The following is a 26,855-nucleotide window of genomic DNA, read 5'->3' as shown; positions in this document are numbered from 1 at the left end:
TATATTTATGTATATTTATATATATTTATATATATTTATATATATATATATATATATTTATATATATATATATATATATATTTATATATATTGATATATATTTATATATATTTCTATATATTGATATATATTTATATATATTTCTATATATTGATATATATTGATATATATTTATATATATTGATATATATTGATATATCTTTATATATATTTATATATATTTATATATATTTATATATATTTATATATATTTATATATATTTATATATATTTATATATATTTATATATATTTATATATATTTATATATATTTATATATATTTATATATATTTATATATATTTATATATATTTATATATATTTATATATATTTATATATATTTATATATATTTATATATATTTATATATATTTATATATATTTATATATATTTATATATATTTATATATATTTATATATATTTATATATATTTATATATATTTATATATATTTATATATATTTATATATATTTATATATATTTATATATATTGATATATATTGATATATCTTGATATATATTCATATATATTTTTATATATTTATATATATTTTTATATATTCATATATATTTATGTATATTCATATATATTTATATATATTCATATATATTTATATATATTCATATATATTCATATATATATATATATATTATTTATATATAATATAAATATATTATATAATTTTTTTTATTTATGAATAAATATTTTATTCTAACTTATTTGTTTACATTAATATAATTTGGTTTTTACAAAATATAGATTAGTTTAAACATTATGTTATCTATTTGATAAAGGAAAAAAACATATATATATATAATCTATGTTTATCTATGTTTATTCATTAGAGTTCAATATTAATTGCTTCCTTAAATTCATGTATACATAAAATAGGAAAGATTAATTTTAGCTCTTAATAACAATTCCATTTATGTCAAGAAATTTCATATACTATTATTTTTCAGATAGGTCATAAATTCTCAAAGATAAAAAATAACTGTAGAAATATTTAAATATATATATATATATATATATATATATATATTTAATTATTCTACATGTAGAATAAAACAATTTAATTCAAACTTCAAGATGAAAGTTTTTAAAAATAAAACATCATAATAATAAATTTTATTTTTATTAATTTATGTATTTACCATGATTTATTTTTTGGTAAAATTTGGATTATTTTTAGTTCATAAATTCTTCTTCTTATAAATTTATTATTAAAATTAATTGGTTGTTGTGTGTTACTTTAGAACTTGTATAATTTATGATTTTTGTCCCTCAAAAGTTGTTTCATTATCTGGTTAGTTTGATTTTAATAACATGTTGAAATCATTATATACAGGATATTAATAGTAAAAAACGTAATTATTTGCTAATAGATCCATTTTGTCATTCCTTCAAGTACACAGACGTCTGATTACTAACCATACAGACCTGTTTGTTTTTTTCACCTATCCAAACTGCAAAAGGGGAATTCAAGTCAGTTTTCATATGCATTATTTAAGGTAACGAAATTTTATAATAGATGTTTAATGTTGGTAGTTTTTTACTAACTTATAAATGGGTAATAAACACAATTGCACATACATATATCTTTTATATATATATATATATATATATTAACAATCTGGTGATTTGAAATAATATTGGTTCTATTTGTTACTTATTTTTGTATTTTGAGATTCTAATATATGCAATACAAACGAACATGTTTTAGTATTTTAATATTTTAAGGACTTTTTTCACAACTTCCTTTGTTTTATTTTTTATTTTTTGACTTTTCTATCCAAAATTAATAATGATAAAATTATATGAAGCATATATTCATATAGATTAATTATAAAAGCTAGTCCAGTACATACTTTTGAGATAAAATTGGATGCTTACATCCCAAAATCCATATTATTAATTTTGGTAATGAAATTTTACCATGGAAAATTAGATCCTTTTACAATCACATATTCAAAATAAATGAGTAAATACTAGAATTTTAAAATGATTTTTCACTTAAAGTGAAAATTTGAATTTGTCATTTATTTCATTAAGTTATTCTGCTGAAATCTTATACAAGTTTAATTTTTAAGAGTAGTTTATGTAACGATAATGATGTAGTCACTTTGGATTACAAGTCGAATCTTTAGTGATGTCAAAAGGAGTTGAAACTTCAATCAACTGCAATCTACAAATTGTTCTCACAAATTGTTTTGTGCTTTTAAATGATGATCCATACACTGAATGGATATTTTAAAAATAAAAAAATCTTAGTCATTGCTGGAAAAGAATAATAGTTAACAACGTAATTTTTACTAAATATATTTTTAGTTTTTAAATAAAATTTAAGATTACATATTATGTATTTGGTTTTTAATTAAATTAAATTAAAAAATTCTACACTGATTATTCCGGGTTTTTTTTGTTTAAGAAAGAAAAAAGTATATATAGGAAACACAGTTAAATTTTGAAAATCATTTTACCATCTTAGTTGAATATTTTTGAAAACTTCTATAAGAGTGTTTTCTAAACAATCTGCATCTGATATAATCAATAAAAAAAAAATGATGTCTGCTTTTTAATCTCAATAATGAAATAAAAACAAGAAACACTCAAAATTCAAAACTTTATTTCATTCACTACGTACTCAAGAATATCTGTCATTTTTTTTAAAAGAACTAAATATACATATTTTTATATATAGTGAAACAAGCAAAATCAAATCACGCATCTAAACACAGCCAAATTATTCAAAGTCAGATCAATGTCTCTCTAAGGAACAGCCATAATGCCATATATTCTCATAACCAAAACCAAAATCCTTTCAACGCAACTGTACTAATTATTTAGCAGAAGCAACACTATATCATGGTGATCAATTCGCACCCATTTTCACAGTGTAGACTTAAGATCCAAGCAATGCAGTGACAAAGTCCCAGTTACTGATCTAATGAATAGAAAACAAGTATCGGCCTATTGATGGTCTACTCACAAATCCATACACACACACACAAAGATATATATATATATATATATACGTACAGACTGACTCACAGATAGACATATATTTATATATATATATATATATATATATATCGATTGATAGATAGATGTGCACACTAGAATGGTTACCAAGAGGCTGCGAACGTGCTTCGGAGAGTCGGAAAACGGAGGGCTTGTGCATCTCCATAATAACGCAAAGAGCACCTCCAAGTCGATGCACTGGCTGCAATTCTAAATTATAACCCTCACCCCCAATTTTTTCACACTTTGAACGACTGATATCAGTGCGTGCACAATATGCAAAACACACAGATTGCCGAACCCAGTTCTAACACACTCACTTTCGTTGTGCAGACGTGAAGACAGCCAGGCCTTGCCCTCGTGTGGGTGGGTCTAACCTTTGTGAATAGAAAGCCATTGTGGAAACTGCCTGCATCGGTGTGCAGATATCACCACCGTCAAATCAATCCAGGAATCATCGTTATCTGTCGGTAAAGGATTTGACAAGGCGCTGTGGAAGCAGCATCTTGCTGAGGTCGTGGATATGGTGGTGGAGGCTCACAGACCTTCATCGGCCCTAAGATTGTCCGCAACCACAAGTGATATTTTTCTCCACTGCGTTTCTTCCAAATGGAAATGAGAGGCTGAGAATTGTGGCTAGCAAACCCGGAAAAAATTGATAACGAGGGGTGGTCGGCAGTTTCAGTGAGCGAGGAGACACAGCCACCGACGAAGCTGGTGGTATCCTGTGAAGAGATTGATCACACCCTTTGGCAATAAGCCATGCAGTGAGTAAGACTGGAAAACAACATTTGTCTTCATTTTCGCAAAAGATGTGAGCAATAGTCCTGGTGAAAAGTGGATTGTGATGATACGTTATGGCACGACTCTCTTGTGGCGAGGGGGGCACAACTGAAGCGGTCTTGGCTCCATGCCTTTCAGGTTGTCGCAGTTGGATTCGAAGAGAGGGAAGGGCAAATTCTTCACCGATTTCACTGTGTGTGTTGCTTTCGGCGTTTGAGTTTGTCAAGCCTTTTATATCCTTGCGTATCATAACAGATTTCATTGAACAACGCGGAGAAAGCTCATTGCAGACTGCGTCAAGCCTTTCGAACGGCAATTACAACTTATTCATACCAGAATATATAATATTTTTTTCCATTACATCATAGGTGAAGAGTCACATTTTTGCGTACAAGTTACTCCCCGTTGAAGTGTAGAAATTGAACATTCAACGTTATAGCAGACAGCTCAAAAGAGCTTGTTTGCATAGGCCAAAAGCTATCCTTCCTTACGTAGTTTTGCAAAGGCACAGATCGGCCTAGGTTGGATAGGTTTTGGAACGAGATGTTCATTGTAAAGGCGGTTTTGTATTAATTTTTGATAATTTTAGCTGAATTCGTAATCTAGGTTTTGAAGGAAGTAGGTCAAGGATCACGAACAACAATTCACTCACACGTTGTTGCAAATTTCAACCGAGGTAAACCCCTCCCTCCACGGTTGAAATTCCGGGGATTGGGTTTTAGCTGCTGATAAGATCGTTGAAGAATTAGATGCTGAAAAAGTTGTGCAGGAGGGAAGATGATGAATTTCTCATCACGAAGTACAACTTCATGAGGAGTGTGCGTCCCCAGCGAAGCTAAGAATCAACGCAGCGATGGTGGAATTGAAGAAGGTAAGCTCAGCAATGCTGAAGAATTTCAAAAGTAGCGTAAATGAAGCAGCGATATATATATATATATATATATATATATTAATGCAAGGGAATCAATCGCAAAAGGGGGGGAGGGGGGTGAACGGAACCGTACCCAGGCTACCAAATCAGTTTCCCTGCATGAATGAGGAGGGATTATCTCTCTGTTGTTGGGGTCAACCGGCCTATTCTATAAGCACTAGTTAAAAGTAATAGTAGTAGTGTACGAACTAAATGAGACCCTCTTTTGTGAAGGTTGTAAAACGCCATGACACACGTCCGATTAGTGTGTGGGATTAGTGGGTGGTCCAATAACACCGACAAGATAGATCATTCAGATGTTGTATTCCGCTAGTTTGGGAGCCCCAGCTGGTTTTGGATTGATTGCACATTGTGCTGTGCAACATAAATCCACTGTTTGGTAAGTATGAAACGTTGCGTGCACCACAAGGAGGTGGAGATCTTTCGGCACGCGCCCACTACAACCAGGTGTACAACCACCCCACAAGGAATAGTTCTTCAGGTAATCGCGCAGAGAGACAGCTACAACTCCCAAAAACACAAACAAATATTATGTGCACGGACTGTTTTTTTGCCTGCTGGCCGCTTTGGATAAATCCGCCACCGGGACTCTGCTTTGATATGCAATACATTCCCTTGAACATAAACACGCTTTGCATGTGAGGAAACACGCTACTGCGGTTTTTTGCATGGTTCTTAGTTTGGATTCCATACTGCTCATGAGATTAGCGGCACAGACTCTAAAATAACTGCTAAGACACTTCGAAGCAGCATAAGCGTCTCTTTACTCTACGATCTTGTGCTACGAGGTGGAGTTTATCCATGAGACAGATCTCTCTGTATATGCAGGAAGCTACAGAGTGGAATTATTATGTATCTTCGTAATATGGCAACCACACCCTTGAACAACTGCACGTCTTGATTTCAAGCAATTGGTTGCATTTATAGAATCAATCTGCGACCAGCAGGCATTTGCACCACGTTTTGTAAACAAAGGTTTTCTTATGGAAGGACACAAATTAAAAAACAGTTGTCTACATTGATAGAATGGGCATGGAAGTGGCCGACATGAGGAGACATATTATGCAATTGTACGTCTTCTAGAACCAGGCTGGTCCCAAACTAGAATATTCTACTCTGTGATAGAGGAATTTTACGTAAGGTGCTCACAACTATCTCAATTGTGCACTTCGTCCTCATTTTTTGGTAATGGAATTCGCACACAGTTTGAAACTGTGGACCTTCACGTTTTTTGCTATCGTCCGACACTAATGAGGCTCGAGATATTTATTCAGGCAATACGATTAGTTTAATTCCTGCTGCGATTGCCTTGATAGGCATGCATTTGAAAGATAGTTTTCACCATACAAGTTTTTTAACTACTTTGCACGGTTCCAAATGAATTGCTCACACCGTGAAGGAGCAGCAAGTAATTTCTGTCCTTTTTTTCCTTTGTATTTTTATATTTTTTCCATCCCCCCCCCCTTTCCCCCCCACGTCTTATGTCTGGTGTAATACCGTCTGTTGTATTATCAAGCCTGCAAATGTTTCGAGATTTGGATTACATTTGTAAAAACTAGACAAGTTATTCAGCACATGACCCAATGAACAACGTAAGACCAACGACATTGAACGGAAACAGGGACATCCAAGATTCCGTTAAACTGTGGTTTTAAACGACATAATGCTTTGGCATTTGACGAGGATGTTATGTTTCTTTTTCTTGCGTAGGCATTCACCTCGTCTCCATTAATCCAAACCCCTCACTCCCCTGGTATTTCCACTAAAAATACCATCCTTAAATCATGCGACGTTGTAAGTAATTTAGGAGAATTATAATGATGTTTATTAAGAGCTCTTCATCAATTCACAATTTAAAGCCTCCTATGAGCTGAAAAGAAGAGCAATACCCGATGCCCCACATCAACAAACTGGGCTCAAGTGTAGTCTCCAAAGACGTCAACTGGTAGCTCGGTGAGTACCCACTGAAGCCGCATCAAGTTACTCAACAAGGGTCAAACTTCTTAAGATTCAACACTCAAAACGCTTGGTGGTATGATCAAAGTAAGGAACGAAGAGTTTCATCAAATTAATAAAAAGCACTCTCTCTTTCAAGTGTTTTTTTTTTTAATAATGAAACTTTTTGACTCTGTAACCATTCGTAGTGCCTAGGACTCACGGACATGATAAGGCATGATCCCATCGAATACAACGAATATCGCAGCACTGACTCACACAATAGCAGCCACAAGGAGAGGCAATGTGCAATAGCCATGAAGTGATACTTCACATTAACTTGCGATCTTTATATAAAGTTATAGAATACAGGATTAGAACGATCCATAATGGCATCGTTGGTGTAGTTAACTTCAAATACTTTACAACTGCTGTTTTGTTTGCGAGTTAGTTCAACCAGGTAATTAGGTGAAAGCTTTATAAGATATCAGTACCATCCTTGTGAGCATTCTTTAATTTTTTTTTTTTTGCTAATTTAAAGAAGAAGAAGAAGATAAAAGAAAGAAAGAAAAACTACCGACGTACACAGATATTCTCAGTAACTAATTTTTCAAAATCCTGAGAAGTTCTTAAATGTTGAGAGTTCACTTTCAGCATGAACCAGTGATTCTAGAGTACCACTTCGCCGTGTCATATTTTCTCACGATCATAATAATCTGCCGATGATGCAACTGAATCCCTTGACTCCTCCGTGCCAGCGATCACAACCACTTCGTCTTGATCCTGGATCATTTTGCACATTCCCGGACACATAGCAGAGCTCCACATCTTCAGAGCTCCTTCATGAGCCGAGCAGAGGCCATCCACAGCTGAGGAAATGCCATCGCTGATTGACAACAGAGCAAGGATGTAGAAGGGTCCTCGATCAGCACACCCACTTCCTCAATGCAAAAAAGCCCCACCCCACTCACGAATGTGACAGGGATGGTGAGCCAGCGGCAAGAGTTCCAAAGCGCTAAAGGAAGAAGGAAGTGCCAGATCGAGAGAAACCTGGAGATCATCCTCGTGTAAGCCACTGGAATGGGAGTCTTGAAGAGCCGCTCACAGGCACCCACATTATCGTGAAACTGGGTGATATTCCTGTCCATGCTCTTGCTTTCCCATTTCGATATCCTGCAGTGTTTGATAGTGTCCGACATCACATGCAGCACGTAGTTGGGACGATGGCTGGACTTGAGCACAAGTTCCACCTCTCTCGGCTCGAGCACTCTCGCCAGCTCTTCTTGCAGCAAATTCTCCTGCGTCAAGTGATCCTTGAGGCAGTAAGAGAATGCCTTAATATGACGCAGCAGACTCTGCAGTTTGTCTGCATCGTCGGGGTCGCAGATCCATGAGAGCGCTTGCCTGGACACATCTCGGGTCCGGTTCACATTCGAGCCCCATGCTTTCCTTGCCTCATCCAACCTGTTGTAAGAGGAATTAGTGCGGAAGACGAGTAACAAGGAGAGAACGGGAGCGGTGAGGGACATGGGAAGCGTAGGCACGCGCAGTGAAGGAACCCAGTGAGGCAGCACACCTTCCATCACTGCATGGTTGAATATGGTGACGAGCACAGAGATGAGTGTGCAGAAGAACACTCGTGGGATGATGGAAGAGATCACGCCAGTGGAGAAAGCCGTCTGGATGTGGCGACCATGCCTCCACGATGATTTGTGCAACCCCATTCGGCGTGCCCATACACTGCGTTGCGATGCATTTTTGAAAGAAAAAAACTCCAAGGTAACTGAACCACCACCACCACCACCACTAACACCACCCTTACTGGTTTCTCCCTGAAACAGACACCCGCTTTTGCAAGAAAAACTTACGCATCTAATTAATTGACTCACTAATTATAATTGACTCACTAATTATAAGATTTCTTAATTGTAAGAAAATTATAAGTTCATATAAAATATTTTGCAAAATTTATTAAACTAATGTTTTATTTTAAATTTTACTTATTAATTAGTAAACTGCATTTATGTGCAAGATGCAAAATTAGTGAAGATATGATGCACCAAATCAAAAAGAATAAAACTACTTGACCTTTACATTCAAGCTTAGAGCCCTTTTTTTTTTTTTTTTTTTCAGTGTGTATGTGTGTATATGTATGTATGTATATATATATATATATATATATATACATATGTTATGACCTTATTTAATTTTATAACTAATTTTAGAATTTTTAGAGGCAATAAACCACAACACAATCAGCTATTTAAACAATACACATAGAAATCAACCAATATTCAGTACAAGTTATTTGCCCAAAACACCTTAAAACAAATGTTGAATCTGTCCAAGAATAAAGTGATAATGGCTAAGAGTGATAATTAATGTTTCATTGTAATTTGCAAATAATTTGAAAACCATTCATTTAAGAAAATATTTGGAGTAATTTTTTATTTTAGTTTATCTTTTTATCCTTAAAAAAATTGAATTTCAAATGACATGAATAAAGTATTACTCAACAAGTATGTAAAAATATATATCTATATATATATATATATATATATGCTTTCAAAAGTATTGTTACAAGGTTCTTTTTAATATTTTTACAGTAAAAACAAAATTCGTTTATCAATGAAAAATTAAGATTACTGAAGATCAGAATTATTAATAAATATATGGTTGTTTGTTGTGTGCTTTAAATAATAAAAGAGAATCAGTATTTAGTTTCTAATGTAGATTATGGTAAGAGCCATTCACAAAATTAATTTGGTAGAAATAAATTTAATAAATTTTAATGAAATTTCAGAAAACAAGAAATATATATATCTTCAAAAGAATCTATATTATCTCTATTTTTCTTATTAAGAATACATATTATTACTTGCTTTAAAAATCACACTTCCAAACTTCACATTGCAACAGTTAAAATCTCTATCTGCACAATGTTACTTGTTGATAAGGACTTGTTACCAAAGTGTATGACCTTAGGAGCATTGAATTGCACTATCTCGTGTGTTTCGAAATTTTACACTCCTTCCTATTTTGTGCTTCAACAAAAACCTCACAAAATTCTAAATCGTCTCAAGTTTTCCAACCAAAATATGGCAAACATCAAACCCAAGCCACTTTTTCATCACTAACTTTATCTGCAACAAATACAGACACAATCCCAATCCATGTGCACAGTATAATTACAATCCAATATTGACCTTGGCAACGGGACTTCATTTTGTCACGTACATTGCAATCTACATCCACACACAGACATGAATTTTGTATTTCAATGTCATGGTTATGTCCAAGAGCATATTCACATCCACTACTAAAATTCCCCAACCAGCACAACAAAAGTATACACACACACACACATACACACGAACACACTCACCAAGTTGCAAGATCAATCAGTTTGCAAACCTACCCCATCTCAGTTATGAGTTTTGGTTTCATGTTGCATGAGCATTTGACAACTCATAGTAAGCATTGAGAGAGAGTTGGCAATGGCAGAAGTAACCAGGCAGGCAGGCAGTATTCTCATCAAGCAATCCTGAGGTGAAAGATTGCATCGGAAAAGTTCGCAGGGAAAGTCCCATTTGATAAGTAAACTATTCAGTGTACGCTTATGGGAGAGTGCATTGGGATGGAATAATAAGCTAAAACCAGCGGTGTCCACCTGGATCACCAGTAGTTCAACGGAATTTGACCCCATGAAAGTGGCGTGGGGAGGAAGCAACAAGGATACTTGGTCGGTATGAAGAACTAGGGGGATGCTTGGATAATTACGAGCCGCCGAGTGTTTAGCTTAAACCACAATTCTTGAGAAACTTGTCCAGCTTTAGAGCCGTCAGAGCTTGCTTACAACACACTAAACACACAGTGCTTGAGGCTGCTTGTCGAACGTCAATGGCAATGTCAACGTCTAAGATAACATGTAGAGTAGCCAGGAATGTTTATTAACTTCTGAGACTCCCGCTTCAGTAATAGACCAAAGACCCTGCAGACACTCTGCTGCTCCTGTTGTACAGAATCTGGAGGTTTGATCACGAATCCCTCAGACGATGCAGTTCGACCACTAGGATGTTTCCAGAACATGCAAAATCTAGTTTGACGTAGATGACTGGTTTCTTTCTTTGAGGTGGGTGCACTGGTTGAAACCAATATATGTAAAACAAATATATGTAACTATCCACTTTACTAAACAAAGAAGTTGAAAAAAACTGCCATGTGAATCAAGAGAAAGATCTGAAATGAATCAACCATCCGAAAAGAATATAAAAAAACCACCTCTGACAGCCACATTATACAGTTAAGGTACAATTAGGTTCCTTGTCATCCCGAAATTTATCCAGTCGTCTGTAATTGGCATCACAAGGATGAGCCCTGGGAGAGAAATGAGGGTTGCGGGGCCTGAATAGAGACCTATTGGTACTTGTGAGTTCAACCAATTTGCACACTTGGTGAAAAATTAAGCTCTTTACAAATCACTACACGAGCTGTACTTGAGTTTCGAAAAGGTGGCAGTGATATAAACATATATTCTAATTTCTCCATGTTCAACTCCAGCAAAATCTCCACATCAATGTACCCAAAACTGGGAGAGCTGGCAGTCCTGTGATAGTGCACCCATAGGAAGACCCCAACATGGTAAGCACAAGTACAACCATCAAGACTGTCTATAAATCCTCTGTCTGTACAGAAAATGGAAATTTGCGAGCGCTCATGCATATATCTTCTTCCTTCTACCGTTGACATGTTCAGCCACTTTCTCCTATACAGTCATTGGAGTGATCGCTTTCACCACCATAGACGTGCCCGTGAACGTCGTCAAACGTATAGTCGTGCAAATGCTTTTCAGCTGCACCAATCAAGCCCACAAATTACACAAGACTCGTGCAAAACATTACAGAAAACAACCAACATTAATCTTCTTTCCCTACACGACGCATAAAATATATGTATGTATATGTGTGTGTGTGTGTCTGTGTGTGTGTTTTTAGTAATGATGGGGACTCTTTTACCTGGTCCTCTTGAACCCGGCTGAAGCCAAACTTGTTGATCCAAACAGATTCTGTACTCTTCGCCGTGGGGAGCACCAACCGCTCCACACTCAGCACCCCAAGAAGCCTCTCAATTGTTGTCATGAGTGCTTTACAGAATGGCTGTCAATCACAATGTGGTGTAAGTCGAGCAAAAAGGACCACACCAGACTAAACCTGAATCATACGTGCACCACTAATCGCCTCTTCACTGGTGCAATTGATCAAATTGACTTAAACAACCGCTCAGTCACTGTGTTGGCTCATGCGAATCTCGAACCATCCAAACGAGCAGAATTGCAGGTAGCAATGCCCGTCTTGTCCCATCCATAGTTCCAGTATCATAATTTCTAAAACACATCTCCAAAATCCAACCATACACACCATCTCAGCTGAATGGCAACACCCTGTTCCCCGGATACAAGTCACCAACTACCTGCTACAAACTAGCAGAAGTAGATAGGAGACACATTACCTGGCCATGATGTGAAAGGCTAGTAGCTATTAAAGGAACTTCCGCAATTTCCCGACCAAAGATTTGCAGAAGAGCTGCCGACACCACCTTCCCACTACAATCCACGTAAAAACAAACTTAAATATGAATATCATGCTAACCTGATCTTGAATCGACCACAGCAGAACCTCAATGACGGACGGAGAATACCAATGCCCACTCCATTTGACTCAGGTTTGTAACTATCGCCATGAAAGCACTCCCAATTAAACGGATTTGCAAGAATTTCTCCACAGTTAATCCAGAGAACAATTCATTAATAGGTGCTTACTTGAGCTTGAGAACGACGCAGAAAACACCTTCGAAATCGTGGTCTTTTGTCCTTCGACTGCACACGAGAAAAAAGATTACAATCAATGGATCAACATTTTCGTGGCACTCCACAGATACCACGGTACTCAAGTCACAGAAACGCACTTTTCCCGATACCAGTACTGCTCAACACAACATCCTGTACCACCTCAACTCTATAACTTTCAAGCAAGGCATACCTCTGAACCATGAGTGGAATCAAATTCTTTCCAGTTTTCACGTCCCTGATTGGATCTGAGCAATCCTGTGAACAAAACAGCATTATACCTCGACGATGAGAAGTTACCGACGCCAAGCCACAAATTTGCAAGCCAAATACCACAGAAACTGTTCAACAAACACATTGAAATGCATCTATATACTTAAGGCAGTCGAAAAGAGGAAAATAACTCGTAACACGTACTGTAAAAATATTCTCAGCTTCAGCGAGGGTCTGAACATCAGCAGGGCTGCTACCCTTGCCGCACAAAATTTGCCATTCAAACCTCGGATTACTGGACTCGATCTTCTCCTTCGCACTGCTCAGCTGCTGCCGACTTTCCAACAACCCACTTATAGTGCTATTAGACAGCAGCTCCGGCCCGTTCGCTACTAGTTGTGCCAAGATTTCATCTATGACCTTGCAATCCTTGTGGCAGAACCATTCTCCGTCTGGCAGCTCCTGTCAAGTGAAACAATGTCGTTTCATGGGGAAACTTGGGTCAGTGAATTCAACGATTTTCAGCGTTATCCAGAATTGAATCGAAAGCTTTTCGGATCGCATGTAAAAACTTCATTTATATTTTTTTCACATATATCGCTACAGAATTTGGGTGGTGGCACTCACATTGAGATCGTCCACGCCTGAATCTTTTAAACAGCTAACGTGATATTCTCGTCCACACTGTTAACAGCAATAAAAGTTGAGTAAACAACACAGCTCATTTGTCAAAACTCCCCGACCAGCAAGTAAACTCTGACATGAAAATCCTGAGTTGTGCAGAATTTGACAGTTTCCTACGCTTCTCCTCATGGATACCCGGGGAATCCTACAACAAATAACTAAACATCATGATGTGGCAACAAAACCCAGCGTCAGGTAGCATTAGGTCCAGGCTCCTCACTTGATCACAAACAAGAATCGTCATGCCATCAACAAAACCTGTCTTGCTCAGATTCCATTTCCTGTCAGTGTAACAATGAAGACGAATAATGAGGCCATTGAATCAAACAAAGGATATTCGGCGATCCGCCAACCAAAAGCATTTAACCCACGCCACACACTACAGCGTTGAACTCTTTGTGACCACCTAGCCTGAGAAAACATTTTCATAAAGATGTCAACAGTTCCAAAGCCAACAATATCTGCACTAGATAAACCGCCACTTACTTGCAGATTGCACAACCCCCAACTTCTCTAGGTCCATCCAAATGGCGTATGCAACGACCTTGCTCGTTTGTTTCTGCAATATTAGACATTCCCTCCATGATCTTCTCAGAACCCTTCTGTCCATTCTGTGCAACTTTGAGACTATCCTGTCGGCACATTCGGCAGTACCACCTCCCCTCGGAATCCTTCTCTATCCCTGCACCATCGTTGCTCACAACGTAAAAATCAATACAAAGCAAAAAAGCCGATTGAGAACATGAATAGACTTCAATTCTTTTGGCATATTAACAGTCTGAAAGCATACCAATGAGGCTTACAATGGCAACAGTAGAGTTGTTAAAGACAGAATCTTGCTCCAGCTCAAGCGAGAATCGAGACTGTGCAAGCATCACAGTTCCTCTTCACTACAATCTCGAGCCAAAAACACTACTGTAAAACACCAACTTCGCTCCATTGACAAGCACCTACATCTACTTGTTAAGATAGATTCATGGCATAAACACATAAAACATCCTTGCTAGATCACTTGTCCCCACCTTTGGTACATTTATCGCACCATGATTCTTCACAACCATGGCAACGCTTCAGATCTCCACTACCACTGCATTCATAGCAGCAGTTCACCTCTCCACCACGTGCAGCACGCTTTTCTTTCTCGTCCAGCTTGTTCTTGTGTGCCAAATCCTTGCAAACATCTTTCAGGGAACGACCATCCGGCACCAACAAGATGTTTCCGTAACTGTCATATTCATTACTGGTTTCAGCATACTTTGCAACGACGTGATAATATCCACTACTCGCATCAAGATATGTTCAAAATCATCTGTTCAGGAGTAGGCTCATTAAAATACTCAACAACAGCTGCAACCATGTTCAGCATGTGGCCAAGTAAGACCCGAAGAAATGACTACTCCCTCTCCCTCATCAAATTTAACAAAACGGTCGTCGCCTCCTCAGAAACTTGTTCATGACTCAATGAACTACAAATTAAAAATCAAGCCGTATAACTGTAGCGCACACAACTATAAATATACTGTATCAGTGGATCAGATTCTCGCAGTCATATAAATATGAACATTCCAAACCTTATTGCCAAAATTTCTAAACCACCTGAAATGGGAATGGTGATTCTGAATATTGTGTGTTGTAAGACTAACCCATCCACTGATCAATGACTACCACATCATGTGAGCAATGAAGAAGGATGAGCACATACGGGTTACGACGAGCCTCACAACCAGCATGTTGTTCGAACTCATAGCAGCTTATCTGTTGAATATCATCAAGGTCATTAGATAAAAACTTCATTTCTTCATTAAACGTTGTCACATGAATTTCCTTCACTTGACTAAATACATAATACGTTCCATCTTGCTGACTGGGGAACATGAGACCGCCTCTACTACCTCCTTGAACGTGTCTGGTCTTCGAAACGAGACGAGATTCATGAACCCGGCTTAACTTCCCTCAACTGATTTTGCAAACATTCAGAAGCATAGTAGAATAAGCAGCTAAATTAAGGCACGAATAAGCTGTGTATATGACATGGACATCCTGATGGATAGCTCTTAGCATGAGAAGCTTTGAGTAACCACTTGAAGCACAACGAAACTAACCTCTTCGTTGCAGCAGCTGCAGCATATACCTTCACCTCGTTTCACACCTTTCAGTTTCAACTGCCACAGAAAACATCCTTCGAATAAGAACAAGACACTTTCTTCCAATTCAACCATTCGCTCACCCACTTTGGAGTGTTTACCATGGACATTATTCGAGACAGTATTTCGACACTAATCGAACACTCCGATGAAGTAAAGGATAATATCCTGTGTCGAATAGCTGATGTTTACATCATGTTCTCCACAGACTGGACTGCGTGATACAGTCGGAACATACACAACTGAGGAGCTCATATAATTGCAACTTGAAGAGACAACACCAAGTACCTGGGATTTCGTGTAATAGCCAAGTTCTGTGCCGTCCACCAATCCACCGGGCAAGAAAAGAGCTTTGTGCAAATGCGCATCTCGATTCAACCTGACCGATGCTGTTGCCGCTTTATCCCTGCAAAGTTCACCGAACCCAGTGAATTACAACTTCAAGTATGATGCATACCTAAATCTTACAATATGTATACTTTGAAGCACTAGGTGAAGCATATCCCTGTAGATCCCTGAGGAGCCTAGAAACAAACAAAAATCCAGTAGTAAGGAACCCAATGGAACGTGTACTGGCAGAAGAAAGGAAGCCATGCCCGATTCTCATGGCTCAACAGGCCACATTTACTTCCACCGAAATTAAAGTAGAATCCGAAACCTTGTCTCTCACGATACAGAACATGAAAAGCTTTTTCTAATGGACTAGGCAGGATAAATTTTGTGGAACGCAAGCACTCCACTGCTAATCCACTTCAAAGCATCGTACTGCACCCTCACCTCACTTTCCCGTCCTCAGGGTCTGCTCCACCGGAGATGGAACGTTTCACTTTCGCTGCAGCATGATGCTTCTTCGTTTTCTCACACTTGCCACAAAACCAATCGCCAAGTTGTGGGTTCGCAATTCCAACACACCCTGCAAGTTTACAATGCACAGATACATTAAATATTTGACACAAGATAAATGCACGTGTATAGCTACTGAACCGACCGAATTTCTACAGCCTGGATAAGACTTTCTTCCCACGTTCTCCTCAATCAAATGTACTTCAAGGGCTTTATTACACGTACGGGAATGTGCGACTACAGAGCATCTTGCTCCCTTGCAATAGATTAGGTCACCCTCTTGTGAACTCTCGCATTTTGCGCAAGTAACCTTCCTCTTTTCAACGCCTTGAATATCTCCTATAGCCATCTTTAGAGCTCTCAGTATGTTGTCCCCACAATCTGCTGCTTCTTGGCCAGCGCTCAGAATGTCCCGAAGATTCTTCCCATTCTCAAGGTAGATGTTGTCACTAGGGTGATGAGAAGTGCTTCCTGAATGTGCCTCAAACGCTGATATAGAAACTATCTGCATAAACTCTCCAAGTATCCACAATCAACAAGGTAGCCAAATTTCATTATTCGATTATGAGGACTACGTTGGGAAATTTGTTGAGCTGAACTTTAATCACTTACGAAGCATCAGAGTTTTGCTGTCAACATACCACAGAACCTTTGCAATTCCGACAGTTGCACTGAACACCCATGTCTTTCAGCATTCCTGTGAGCTGTTTGAACAGTCATTAATGCACATGTTACAAAATTAAGCTCATAGCAGTTTACTGTACCAAGAGTGATAAGAACAACCGTGACTGTTCCACGACTATGCGACCGAACTTGAACAGATGCTCAGACAGAGAATTTAATCCAAGCAGTACTTGCACCTATTAAAAGCATCATTTAGCAGCTAAAAGGCATTTGAGGCCTATGGCCGTATTTATATTGCAGCAGTTATGAAGCTTAAAACACTACGATTGCCTCCAAAATAAATTTCACCAGAAAAAATAGTCTTAATTGGTTCTGAAAGACTATTTCCTCTGAAGGAAGAGAACAAGAACAAGAACAAACCCAAGCAAAGCAAACAACCACTACCACCTGGACTGAATGCCGTTCATAAGACACCAAATACTGAAAACTTGGTACTTATACTGCATTCCCCGTGTCTGCGATTTCTGGTAACATCAGTCACCAAAGGAATACATGCCACAAAATTCACCTCACCATGGCTCAGACAAATACAAGACACAGTATGAGCACATACTTGTATGCCACGACAAGAGCACCGCACAAAATGCCCCTCCATGAGCCTAGTTGCCATCAGCTCCTTCGCGTTCCGTGGGGCCCTCACCAACTTGTCTCCAACTGGTACCATAGACTTCAGCTGCTTTCCACCATCACAAATACGGGTTGACTAAGTTGGTATAATCATACGTAGACGGCAATTGGGTTTAAAAGTACAGGTGTTACACTCACTACCTGCTCTCCGTTCGCAATACTAATTAAGCTCAACGGTAGCTTCTCACAACACAGGACTACTTTCCCATGTTATTGGCAGGGGCAACGAGGTGAGCTGGTAGTTACGAGTACGGAATAGCCTACTGCACTAAGAGTTGAAGCACCCAAATACGCTATTCCGGAGAAGAATGCGTAACCTTAACACTGTCTTAAAAGACTGTCGGTGATCATGCCTGAGAGATGCCCAAAAGGTCCCTCACGCACATCAAAAGTTACTACACATAACCAGCTTATTAACCCTGGGAGAGAGAGAGAGAGAGAGAGAGAGAGAAGAAGAAGAAGAAGAAGAAGAAGAAGAAGTAAACAGGTTAACACAAACAAACAAACAAACAAACAAACCACACAAAACGAAACCAAACTAAACAACGACAACAACAATTAAAAAATACAAAATATAAAGCTCGCGACCCAACCTTAGTGGCCGCTGCACGCGGGGCTTGGCTAGGACGCACGAGAACATCGTCTCCTTCCTCAGGACTGTCTTGACCATCGGAGCCTTCCTCGCTGTCCAATATAGGGACAGCATGCGGTACTTTAGAATTCATGTAGTGGATGGTCTTAGACTTTCTCTTCCGAGTCCCGCCATTTTTCGCTGCCCGGTCTGTGCCATGCGGCGAACCGTTTAGCACAACGCAGTCACTACTAAACCCACCAGAGTCTTTCATGGCCTCCGCGTCTAATACCTGCTCTCCACCTAATTTTGACGCTACCGTGTTCTTAATCGCATGTCCGTTGGAAATATCATGGCGTGCTGCTTCTTCTTCATTTGATGATCTATCTTCCCCTACCCCCTGCACGTCCACCATGACTTCGTCCTTGTCTTGATAGTCTGATACGTCCATATTCATGTCACGAGGCTTAGCGTCGCTGCTATCCGCGGAGTCCGACGATGAGACCCTCAGCGAATGCACAGCGTCATCGTCATCGGAACCCACCATTTCTGAGGCAATTGTACCCTGTCCCCTTTTGGCACCGCGACTAACATCCAATACGATATCGACCTCTGCCAACCCTTGCCTACTGTTAGTTTTGGCCCCCATAATCTTCTTAATCCCTGCCGGCTCCTCAACTCCTAATCGACTCCCAGCAACCGCACCAAATTTACACGCGCGTCACTAAAATTGCTATGCAAGGGCCCGGAAGTGCGCGGCACCACTAGCAGCTATCGAGGAACCACGCCCGCGCGGCTGCTCCATCGTCTGAGTACTTTGTGGGGGACGCTCAACCATCACACCAGACGGACAACCCTGCAAAAATCTCGTGTTTCCCCTGCTCTCGTCCACTTACCCATCTCCTCAGACACGATCGCCACGATCGCTCAAAACGATATGATGCATCATGATATCTTCAAACTGCAACCTTTGCAACAGGGGTCCGCGCTATGCCTAACCATGGTCAACAACCACCCAGACCTCGATCGAGACAGAGCCGGCCAGGTAGAATAGACCGCACACTCGTAGCCGCAGCTGTTCCCGCTGCCTCTTGCACGTCCGTTGCAATCTACCCACGACACCTAAGGCTCACACGTTACGCACCAAGTCCCTGGCACCCGCAATTCGTACCCTAAAGTTCCGGCCCCGGCGGACACACCAGTAGACGTAGACTAGTGGGGTGACCAGTCAGTCGCCGTGCCTGTCAACCTCGTACAACTCGCAACGTCACGGCCGCCCCACCCACCTGTAGAGACCCTTCGCTTCTCTCGCTTCCCCCCCTCCTCGGCCTGCCCAACGCTGCTCCTGCGGGCTGCAGGGCTCGGTTTCCGAAACGCCGTCCGTCCCTGCTGGACATACACCACCCTCCTCCTCCGATCCGTTTGTCCCACCCACTGCCAAACACTCCCGAGTCCCATTCCCAGTCCCAGTTCCATGAGTCCCTGCCCAGCCTCGTGCATCATGCAATGGCGCACGATTCAATGCTGCCCCCATCTCTCCAGCGTAACTCCCACGACGGCGATTGGATTGCCCGGTCAGTCGGTCCGTCCTCGGCGTGCTGGCACCCTGCCCCTGCTCCCCGCTCCTGCAAACTGATCCCTCGCACGTCGCCAGTCAAAGCAGACGTCCACTCCGAGTTAACTGTCCCCCCCCGTCCTCGTGATTCCTCGCCCCTTTTCCTCCCCCATTCCGCCCTCGATCAGCCGTCCCGAATCCCCGCGCATCCCACCACTGTCGACGGCACCGATCCCTTTGTGTTTACGCACACCCGCGCTTGCGAAGTAGCAGTAATTCCCATTCTGCTAACGGTGCCACTACTCCGCGACTACTCGCCGAACGCTCCTCACGCCATCTTAACTGATCAGAGACCACTTCTGAAGTGATGATGTCCAGACCAGCGCCAGTCCACTGCAGCACTACCTACCCTTTTTCCTCCTCATATTAAACTACTCCTCCCCCCCTGATGTCCTGTTTTTTAATTTACTTTAATCATTTGGTAATCCCGAAAAGAGGGACTCCCTGCTTCGTCAGCTTCCAGGGTGGCGGAAAAGCGCAGATATTCATGTCCATATCACGGTTTTTTCTCTCCCTCGTTTTAATTTTTGTTTTCCTCTCTCAAAGTATTTTCCACCACTCCATGAGCTCGCCACGCCCCCCATGCATTGTCATCCTGCGCACTCCTCCCCCGTTGTGCAGCTTTGCATAAATCGCGGAGGGCAGAATTATGCAGTGGGACCAGTGCAAGCAGTGGGTGCCCCACTTTTATGAGCTCACAGAAAAGATACCTGCTGCGGAAGCTTGGGAACCACACCATACGAAAGTGACGACAGCATCTAGTGCCGTATCTTGGACTTTTCCCCCGCGGATTGTTTGTATCAGCGCAATCAGATTCCACCGTCCGGAGAATGGGTTTGCTGGCTCGACCCCCCCCCCCACACTCACACACTCCACCCCCACACTCCTCCCCCGTAATCTGCACCCACAACTGACCAGTCGCAAACCCTCCATGTCTACAACAACCTGACCACGGTAACTGCAACAACACACTCTCTCTGCACACACACACACACACACACACTAGTGTGACAACGCCGTTGGTCACTCACTCGTTCTGCGCCGGCAAGTCTTTCTTACTTACTTTCTTACTTCATCGCCGCATGATCATCACCATCACCACCAGGAATGAGTCCACAAATCAGATGGTGTGGGGTCGGATGATCATATTCATATTCTAATCACAATATTAAAAAAAATAAGAGACGAAAATCAATCAGTAGAGCACAATAATAATATTATTAATAATATTTATAAAAGTAGCTAATTCCGCAGTACGTCGGAAGAATGTGGCGAGTGGGCGGAGGGCCAGGATCATGGGAGATTCGGCAGCCCTGGTTTGTGCCGACGATTGAGGGGCCAGGCAGATTCACTGACCGACCGACCGTCCGACCGACCGACCGGCTGACTTGCTTGCTGACTGGGCCCCTCCTCGTGACGACGTGGCACTGTCTATCTGCCTACCTGGCATCTGAATCTGGGGGACGGGGACCGGAGACGGAACCATCGACCGTTCCCCCGCCCCATCTCCGCATCCCGTCTCCGCTTGCCATGTCCCCCGCTCTTTCTCACCTCTCCCTCGTCCGCCCGATTTCTCCGCCTTCCCGCGGTTATCTGACGTGGCGCTCGCCTCGGGCCACGCGGCGTCACGTCCGCTCTTTCCCTACTAACTCCCCGCCTGATCCCCGTCTGGCGCCAAAATCCTCCAGGGATCCGACTTTGTTGTCGCCCCTTAGCATTAATTAGTGTGCAGGACTTAATAGGGTATTAATATTCTTCTTCCTTACCAATAGTTGTATATATATATATATATATAAATATATATGTTTATGTATATCTGGGGATGGAGATTGGTAAACAGGGAATGAATAATCACCCTCTCTTGATTTGCTTAAGCGGCACATTATTCCATGCAAAAGGGTGTAATTTTAGAATTAGAATTAGAGCCCTTTGGTATTGTTGTGGGTGTACTTGGAAGCCAATCATCCCCCATTAATAATGGATGAGATGCTTTGTCCATAGAACTTTATTAAGGGGTAGATTCTAGTCTCCATGTGATTGCCCAATACAATACAGAAATTAATTAATTAAAATAAATTAAAAACATCAATGCCCTGGTTTGTTCTTGTTGGGTTTCATTCCTCTTCATTTTATCTGAGAATTGGGAAAGGAAGGATTAGTGGGAGTCTAATTAGCCAAAAATTCTTGCCAATGCCATGATTCCGTGACATATATATACAATGTATGTATGTATGTATGTATGTATGTATAATTTGCAACACATCGTACATGAAGCTAGCTGCAGGAAATAATTTTAAAAATCTTATAATGTAAATTATTTCTTTTTTATTGTGTCATATTTTGGTATTTTTACAACCATAAAACAAATTACACACAGATTGTACATAAAATTGTTGTATAAAACTATTCAAATAAAAAATTTAAACTATTTGAATAGAAATAATTTTAAAAAAAAAAAAAAAAAAAAAAAAAAAAACATCATGAGATGAACTTCTTGTGCAATAATACTTTGCAAGGGTAGTTGCAAAAGAAGTCAAAATCTAATTTTGGACCATCTTGATAGATTCTACTTTAATCATGGTTTTTTTTTATATAGAACAACCAAAGCAATTTAAGCAATATTATGGTTCTTTCGTTAGTTACCAACTCTTTCAAATCTAATAACACATGTTGAACTTCACACATGTGCATATTATAATATTTTAATACAATTTCTTAGTGGATTTTTCAACTATGCATAACAATATATATATATATATATATATATATATAAGTGTATATGTATAGAAAAGAAAAGAGAGAGTATAATATCTATACTGTTTAATTTGAAATCATAATGCTTTAAAACTGTTCTACGAAACCATGGCAGAATATATACAAGGTATTGATGGTTTTTCTTTCTAAGGGTCTTACTTGAATACAGCAACACTCCAAGTTAAAGCCATGTCATCTTTGTCAAAGAATTAAAAAGATTATTATCACAACTAATTACACTTCTTTACAATATTTTTATAAAAGCAATTTTCATATCAATCTATTTTTTATTTTATTTTTTTCACAAAATTAATTGGAACATAATGTCTAGACCACCCGTAGTTAAATAAGTGCTTTTCAGAAGCCGAATGTTCCAAAAATCAAAATCAATAACAAAAACAAGAATCAGAAAAAAACTTAAAGTATATTTGATTCTATGACTAAATTTTTAAGAAAATTGAAAATGCTAGCATTAAATTAGATTTTTTTTAAAAAATAGGTTAATATTTTCTAATATCACTGTCTAAGTAAGAGATATGACAATAAATAGAATCTTAGTTGATAGAAGCTTAGGAACTAAATTTATTTTTTTAAGTAAAAAAAATATAAAAACTGTAAAAAAACAAACCATCATTGTATAAAATCTATTTTTACTATAACAGATGAAAAATTGATATTTTCCAAATATGTACAATTGAGTAAGGTAAATAAAACGAAAATCATAAAAAATAAATTCAATATTTATTGCTATTTTAACTAATTTTACTTATAAAAAATCATAATTTTAGGATATATACATGTAGATACATACACATGAAATTAGTATACAATTTTTTCTATAATATAATATTAAAAAAAATATTTTTATTTTCAATTGCAATACCAAGTAAATGTAAACGATTATTTTAAAGAGATATACTATAATATATAACTAAATTACTAAAATTATAATGGTATATTATTTATTTCAATATAATAATGACAATTAAAAATCGAAAAATAGCCACAACAACAAAAACAAAAATTAGAGTCTTCTAAAAGAAAGATAAAAAAAACTTACACTTGTAGGCAATTGACATACATATATATATATATATATATATATAAACATCTACTTCATGTATTTTAACTTGTTTATACTTAATTCTATTCACTTCTATTCACTTCACTAGTATAAATGTCCATTGCAACCTTGTAATTAGTATTGACATAATTTTAATTTTTTCATACACAAAAAACAATATTTAGTTTTACATACAAATTTAGATTTTAGTTTTTTTAAAATAATATTTTATTTGATTATTTTTTTATGCTTTTTATAATTTTATTTATATAACATATTATTTTGTGCTATAATTAATACTTAAATGTAATTAAATTCTTATATTAAAATATATTATTGTAATTAGATGTAATTTTTAGAACCATAATTAAGTACAATTAAAAAATAATAATAAATTACATAGAATAAATAGTTATAAATCTCAAATAAATAAGCTGTTAAGCAACTAATATTATCAGTTATTTTTTATACCTTAGCAAAATAAAAAAAAATTAAATATTTTGAATAGTGAAAAATAAATAAGATTAAAAATAAATCTCAAATATTTAATTTATTTCAATCCAAAGACAGTTTAGTTAATAGTTTAATGTTTTTGGTAAACGTACATGAATAATAATCATGTCTAAAATCTAATCAATGTTTTTATTTTATATTTTAAGTTTTTAGATATATATTCATATATATATATATCTACTGGTTTGAAGAATAATTTAAGCATAAGTCTCTATGAACAGATTCTGAAATATAGAAAATACTTGTAGAATTTTATTTGTTCCTCAGTCTTGGATGATGAGACATATTTACTATAGGAATCATGTGCATATTTTATCAGTTACATGATGAAAATGTGGAAAGATATTCAAAAACATATGTGTGTTATTAATATTACTGCAAGCATTGTGTATTAATTTTCAATAAAAAGCAAGAAAGAAAGAGAAATCATATATGCATTTCTGATATAATTATATGATGCAAAGCAATTAACACCTTAAAACATTAATTGAAGCACACAAATACACATGTGTTGTAAATTATATATATATATATATATATATATATAATGAAATAAGCTCTTTTTGATTATTTGATTAACTAATTAGTACTTATATAAATTCAAGAATCATTTTTATAAAAAATACTAAAAATATCTATTTCATTCTGTAATATGAGAATTATGGTTTTTTGCATTAATTTAATGTGATTTTTCTAACTCTGTCCAAAACTGTGTTAGATTTATGTTAGAAATGTTCACAAAAAATTCATGAATTATATATATATATATATATATATATATACATATATATCAAACGTATAATGATTTACTTTCTTGTTTACAGAAAATTTCACCAGAATTTTATAAATTTAGCTTGTTAGTTATTGTGAAATTTTGATTTGAAGGTACTGAAATTCCTTGTTATGAAACACAAACAATTTGAGGATTCCTTACGCTTTGTAGAACTTACAGTTGTTGAAACAAAAAAAATTTGTTTAACAATGAGTTCACAAATGTCGCATTATTGCAAAATAGAGCAAATATTACATTGAAGTAGTTTTGTCTTTGGTTTGCAACATGACTCTCTGCAAACTCTTTTTTTAACATTTTTTCTTGAATGAAGCAGACAGAAGTAAAATATCACACATCACATGCCATAAAACACGTGTGATCAATTTTTAACATGGCTACAGCAATTTCCTGTAATTTTTAAAACACAATTCCAAAATCTTACAATACTCTCAACTGATATTTTATTTTTAGTGAAATTTCATTCCTGCGGAACAGTTCTTATGCTGATGTCATTCGTCACACACAAATCTCAACTTTAGTGTATTTTTATTATAAAACTTGCTACCAAGGTGACATATACATCTGTCATTCTTGTCTTTGGTAAACTCTAAAAAAATATTTTCATGTTCCAAATGGTTTAAAATATAATAAAAACTGTATTACACTCAAGATGATTCGACCCATGCAAAAGTATCCGTTGCTGTAATCTTCAACTTAAAAAATTCTGTCATAATAGATGAAAAAATTAAATAAATAAAAGTAAGTGGATATTTTGATATTGTACTTCACAAACTACATGTTAAACAAAAACAGATGCAGAATTCACATGAAATGATGTAACAAATATGACACACATCTTTCATGAAATTGCATCAACAAACTACAATAAAAAGAAAGAGGATAAAAATATCAAAATATAGTTTACACTTGGTGATTTTTTATGATTTTTTATTTAAGTTTTTATTTGTATTTAAAATAGTAATTTGATAAATAAACATCATACAATAATAATCAAAAGATAGTTTATTATAAAATTAAGTCAGCTTTAAAAAAAATTATTGATTAATATCATGTTGTTACAAAGCTATTTTCAAATATTCCTAATTTATCAAACTCTATTTTGAAGAAATCAAACATGCTTTAAATAGTTGTATAAGAATATCATAATTGATTTGAAATCGATTTTAGTCACAAGCATTATAAATGTTTTAAGCATAAGTGAAATCCAATTTCTTTAAAATAAAAAATAATAAGATATTTGCTTTATTTCAATCTATTCCTTACAAATTTGGAAGCATAAAAATAGAGTATTGTGAGTGCCATTTTTATTTTTGCTATTGCCGCTACAACTAGCTATCAAATAGATACTACTATGATTTTTTCTAATATCACTTCAAATTATTATAAACTTGAATTGCATACCATGATGAATTTTTTCCAATGACCAATGTTGTTACCAAAGCTAATTGTATTAGTTTGTTGTCAAGGACATGAACCACAATAAAATTCTAAAAATGACAATATACTCTTATATTACCAAAATAGAAAAATAGACAGCTAAAAGTTAGATATAAAATTTAAACTAATATTACTTAAATGTAAAAAAAATAGGAAGTCTTGAATAAAAATATAACACAAGAAAGGAATTAACTTGAGTAATAAAGACCTCATTCTTATCTCTATATATACTATCTACTTAAGATATCAAAAATTTAATATATTTTTACTTACTTCTATCTAATTCTATTTATCTAAGTAAATATAGTAGTGAACATGACTATCCATTACATTGTTCTTTCTTCTAGGCAAAAATTCT

The 26,855-nt window shown here is 37.1% G+C and overlaps 2 protein-coding genes and 1 long non-coding RNA gene across 4 annotated transcripts; all 3 read right to left on the bottom strand.

Annotated features, from left to right (window-relative positions):
• Nucleotides 1–1,595: 1,595 nt before the first annotated feature.
• Nucleotides 1,596–3,571, bottom strand: LOC141046159 (uncharacterized). Of its 2 annotated transcripts, none has more exons than XR_016506254.1 (3): nucleotides 3,440–3,571; nucleotides 3,171–3,272; nucleotides 1,596–2,579 (listed from the first exon to the last, which is right to left on the bottom strand). It is a non-coding gene; the product is annotated as an uncharacterized LOC141046159 (long non-coding RNA). The 2 variants fall into 2 exon arrangements; XR_012218887.2 differs by lacking the exon at nucleotides 3,440–3,571 and having other exon boundaries at nucleotides 1,596–2,278; nucleotides 2,522–2,579; nucleotides 3,171–3,301.
• Nucleotides 3,572–7,541: 3,970 nt separating this feature from the next.
• LOC112291459 (voltage-dependent chloride channel 1, chloroplastic) lies at nucleotides 7,542–10,800 on the bottom strand. Its single transcript, XM_024538869.1, has 4 exons — nucleotides 10,711–10,800; nucleotides 10,327–10,381; nucleotides 9,826–9,854; nucleotides 7,542–8,543 (listed from the first exon to the last, which is right to left on the bottom strand). Exons 1-4 carry the CDS (start codon nucleotides 10,798–10,800, stop codon nucleotides 7,542–7,544), a joined length of 1,176 nt encoding a protein of 391 aa, XP_024394637.1.
• A 180-nt stretch (nucleotides 10,801–10,980) lies between these two features.
• On the bottom strand, nucleotides 10,981–19,491 carry LOC112291504 (uncharacterized). Its single transcript, XM_024539019.3, has 18 exons — nucleotides 18,345–19,491; nucleotides 17,678–17,797; nucleotides 17,082–17,144; nucleotides 16,666–16,945; nucleotides 16,375–16,510; nucleotides 15,886–16,003; nucleotides 15,556–15,615; nucleotides 15,156–15,208; nucleotides 14,476–14,678; nucleotides 13,940–14,135; nucleotides 13,674–13,734; nucleotides 13,397–13,453; nucleotides 12,974–13,231; nucleotides 12,750–12,814; nucleotides 12,530–12,586; nucleotides 12,220–12,313; nucleotides 11,727–11,867; nucleotides 10,981–11,563 (listed from the first exon to the last, which is right to left on the bottom strand). The coding sequence occupies exons 1-18, from the start codon at nucleotides 18,969–18,971 to the stop codon at nucleotides 11,477–11,479; spliced, it is 2,676 nt and encodes an 891-aa protein (XP_024394787.1). The 5' UTR covers nucleotides 18,972–19,491; the 3' UTR covers nucleotides 10,981–11,476.
• Between the last annotated feature and the right edge of the window lie 7,364 nt (nucleotides 19,492–26,855).

This window comes from Physcomitrium patens, chromosome 14 (genome assembly GCF_059467195.1).
Source record: "Physcomitrium patens ecotype Gransden chromosome 14, ASM5946719v1, whole genome shotgun sequence".
NCBI lineage: Eukaryota > Viridiplantae > Streptophyta > Bryopsida > Funariales > Funariaceae > Physcomitrium > Physcomitrium patens.
The sequence above is the reverse complement of the archived record's forward strand: the minus strand, read 5'-3'. Positions and strand labels throughout refer to the sequence as shown.

Coding starts and splice junctions, on each gene's coding strand:
- LOC112291459 (XM_024538869.1), bottom strand. CDS start 10,800: ATGTTCTGGAAACATCCTAGTGGTCGAACTGCATCGTCTGAGGGATTC. Junction 10,382..10,710: donor TACAACAGGAGCAGCAGAGT/GTCTGCAGGGTC, acceptor CTGGTGATCCAG/GTGGACACCGCTGGTTTTAG. Junction 9,855..10,326: donor CAATGCACTCTCCCATAAGC/GTACACTGAATA, acceptor TATTTGTTGCAG/ATAAAGTTAGTGATGAAAAA.
- LOC112291504 (XM_024539019.3), bottom strand. CDS start 18,971: ATGGGGGCCAAAACTAACAGTAGGCAAGGGTTGGCAGAGGTCGATATC. Junction 17,145..17,677: donor GCTCTTGTCGTGGCATACAA/GTATGTGCTCAT, acceptor CTGTTCAAACAG/CTCACAGGAATGCTGAAAGA. Junction 12,314..12,529: donor TGCGTCGTTCTCAAGCTCAA/GTAAGCACCTAT, acceptor CGTGGATTGTAG/TGGGAAGGTGGTGTCGGCAG.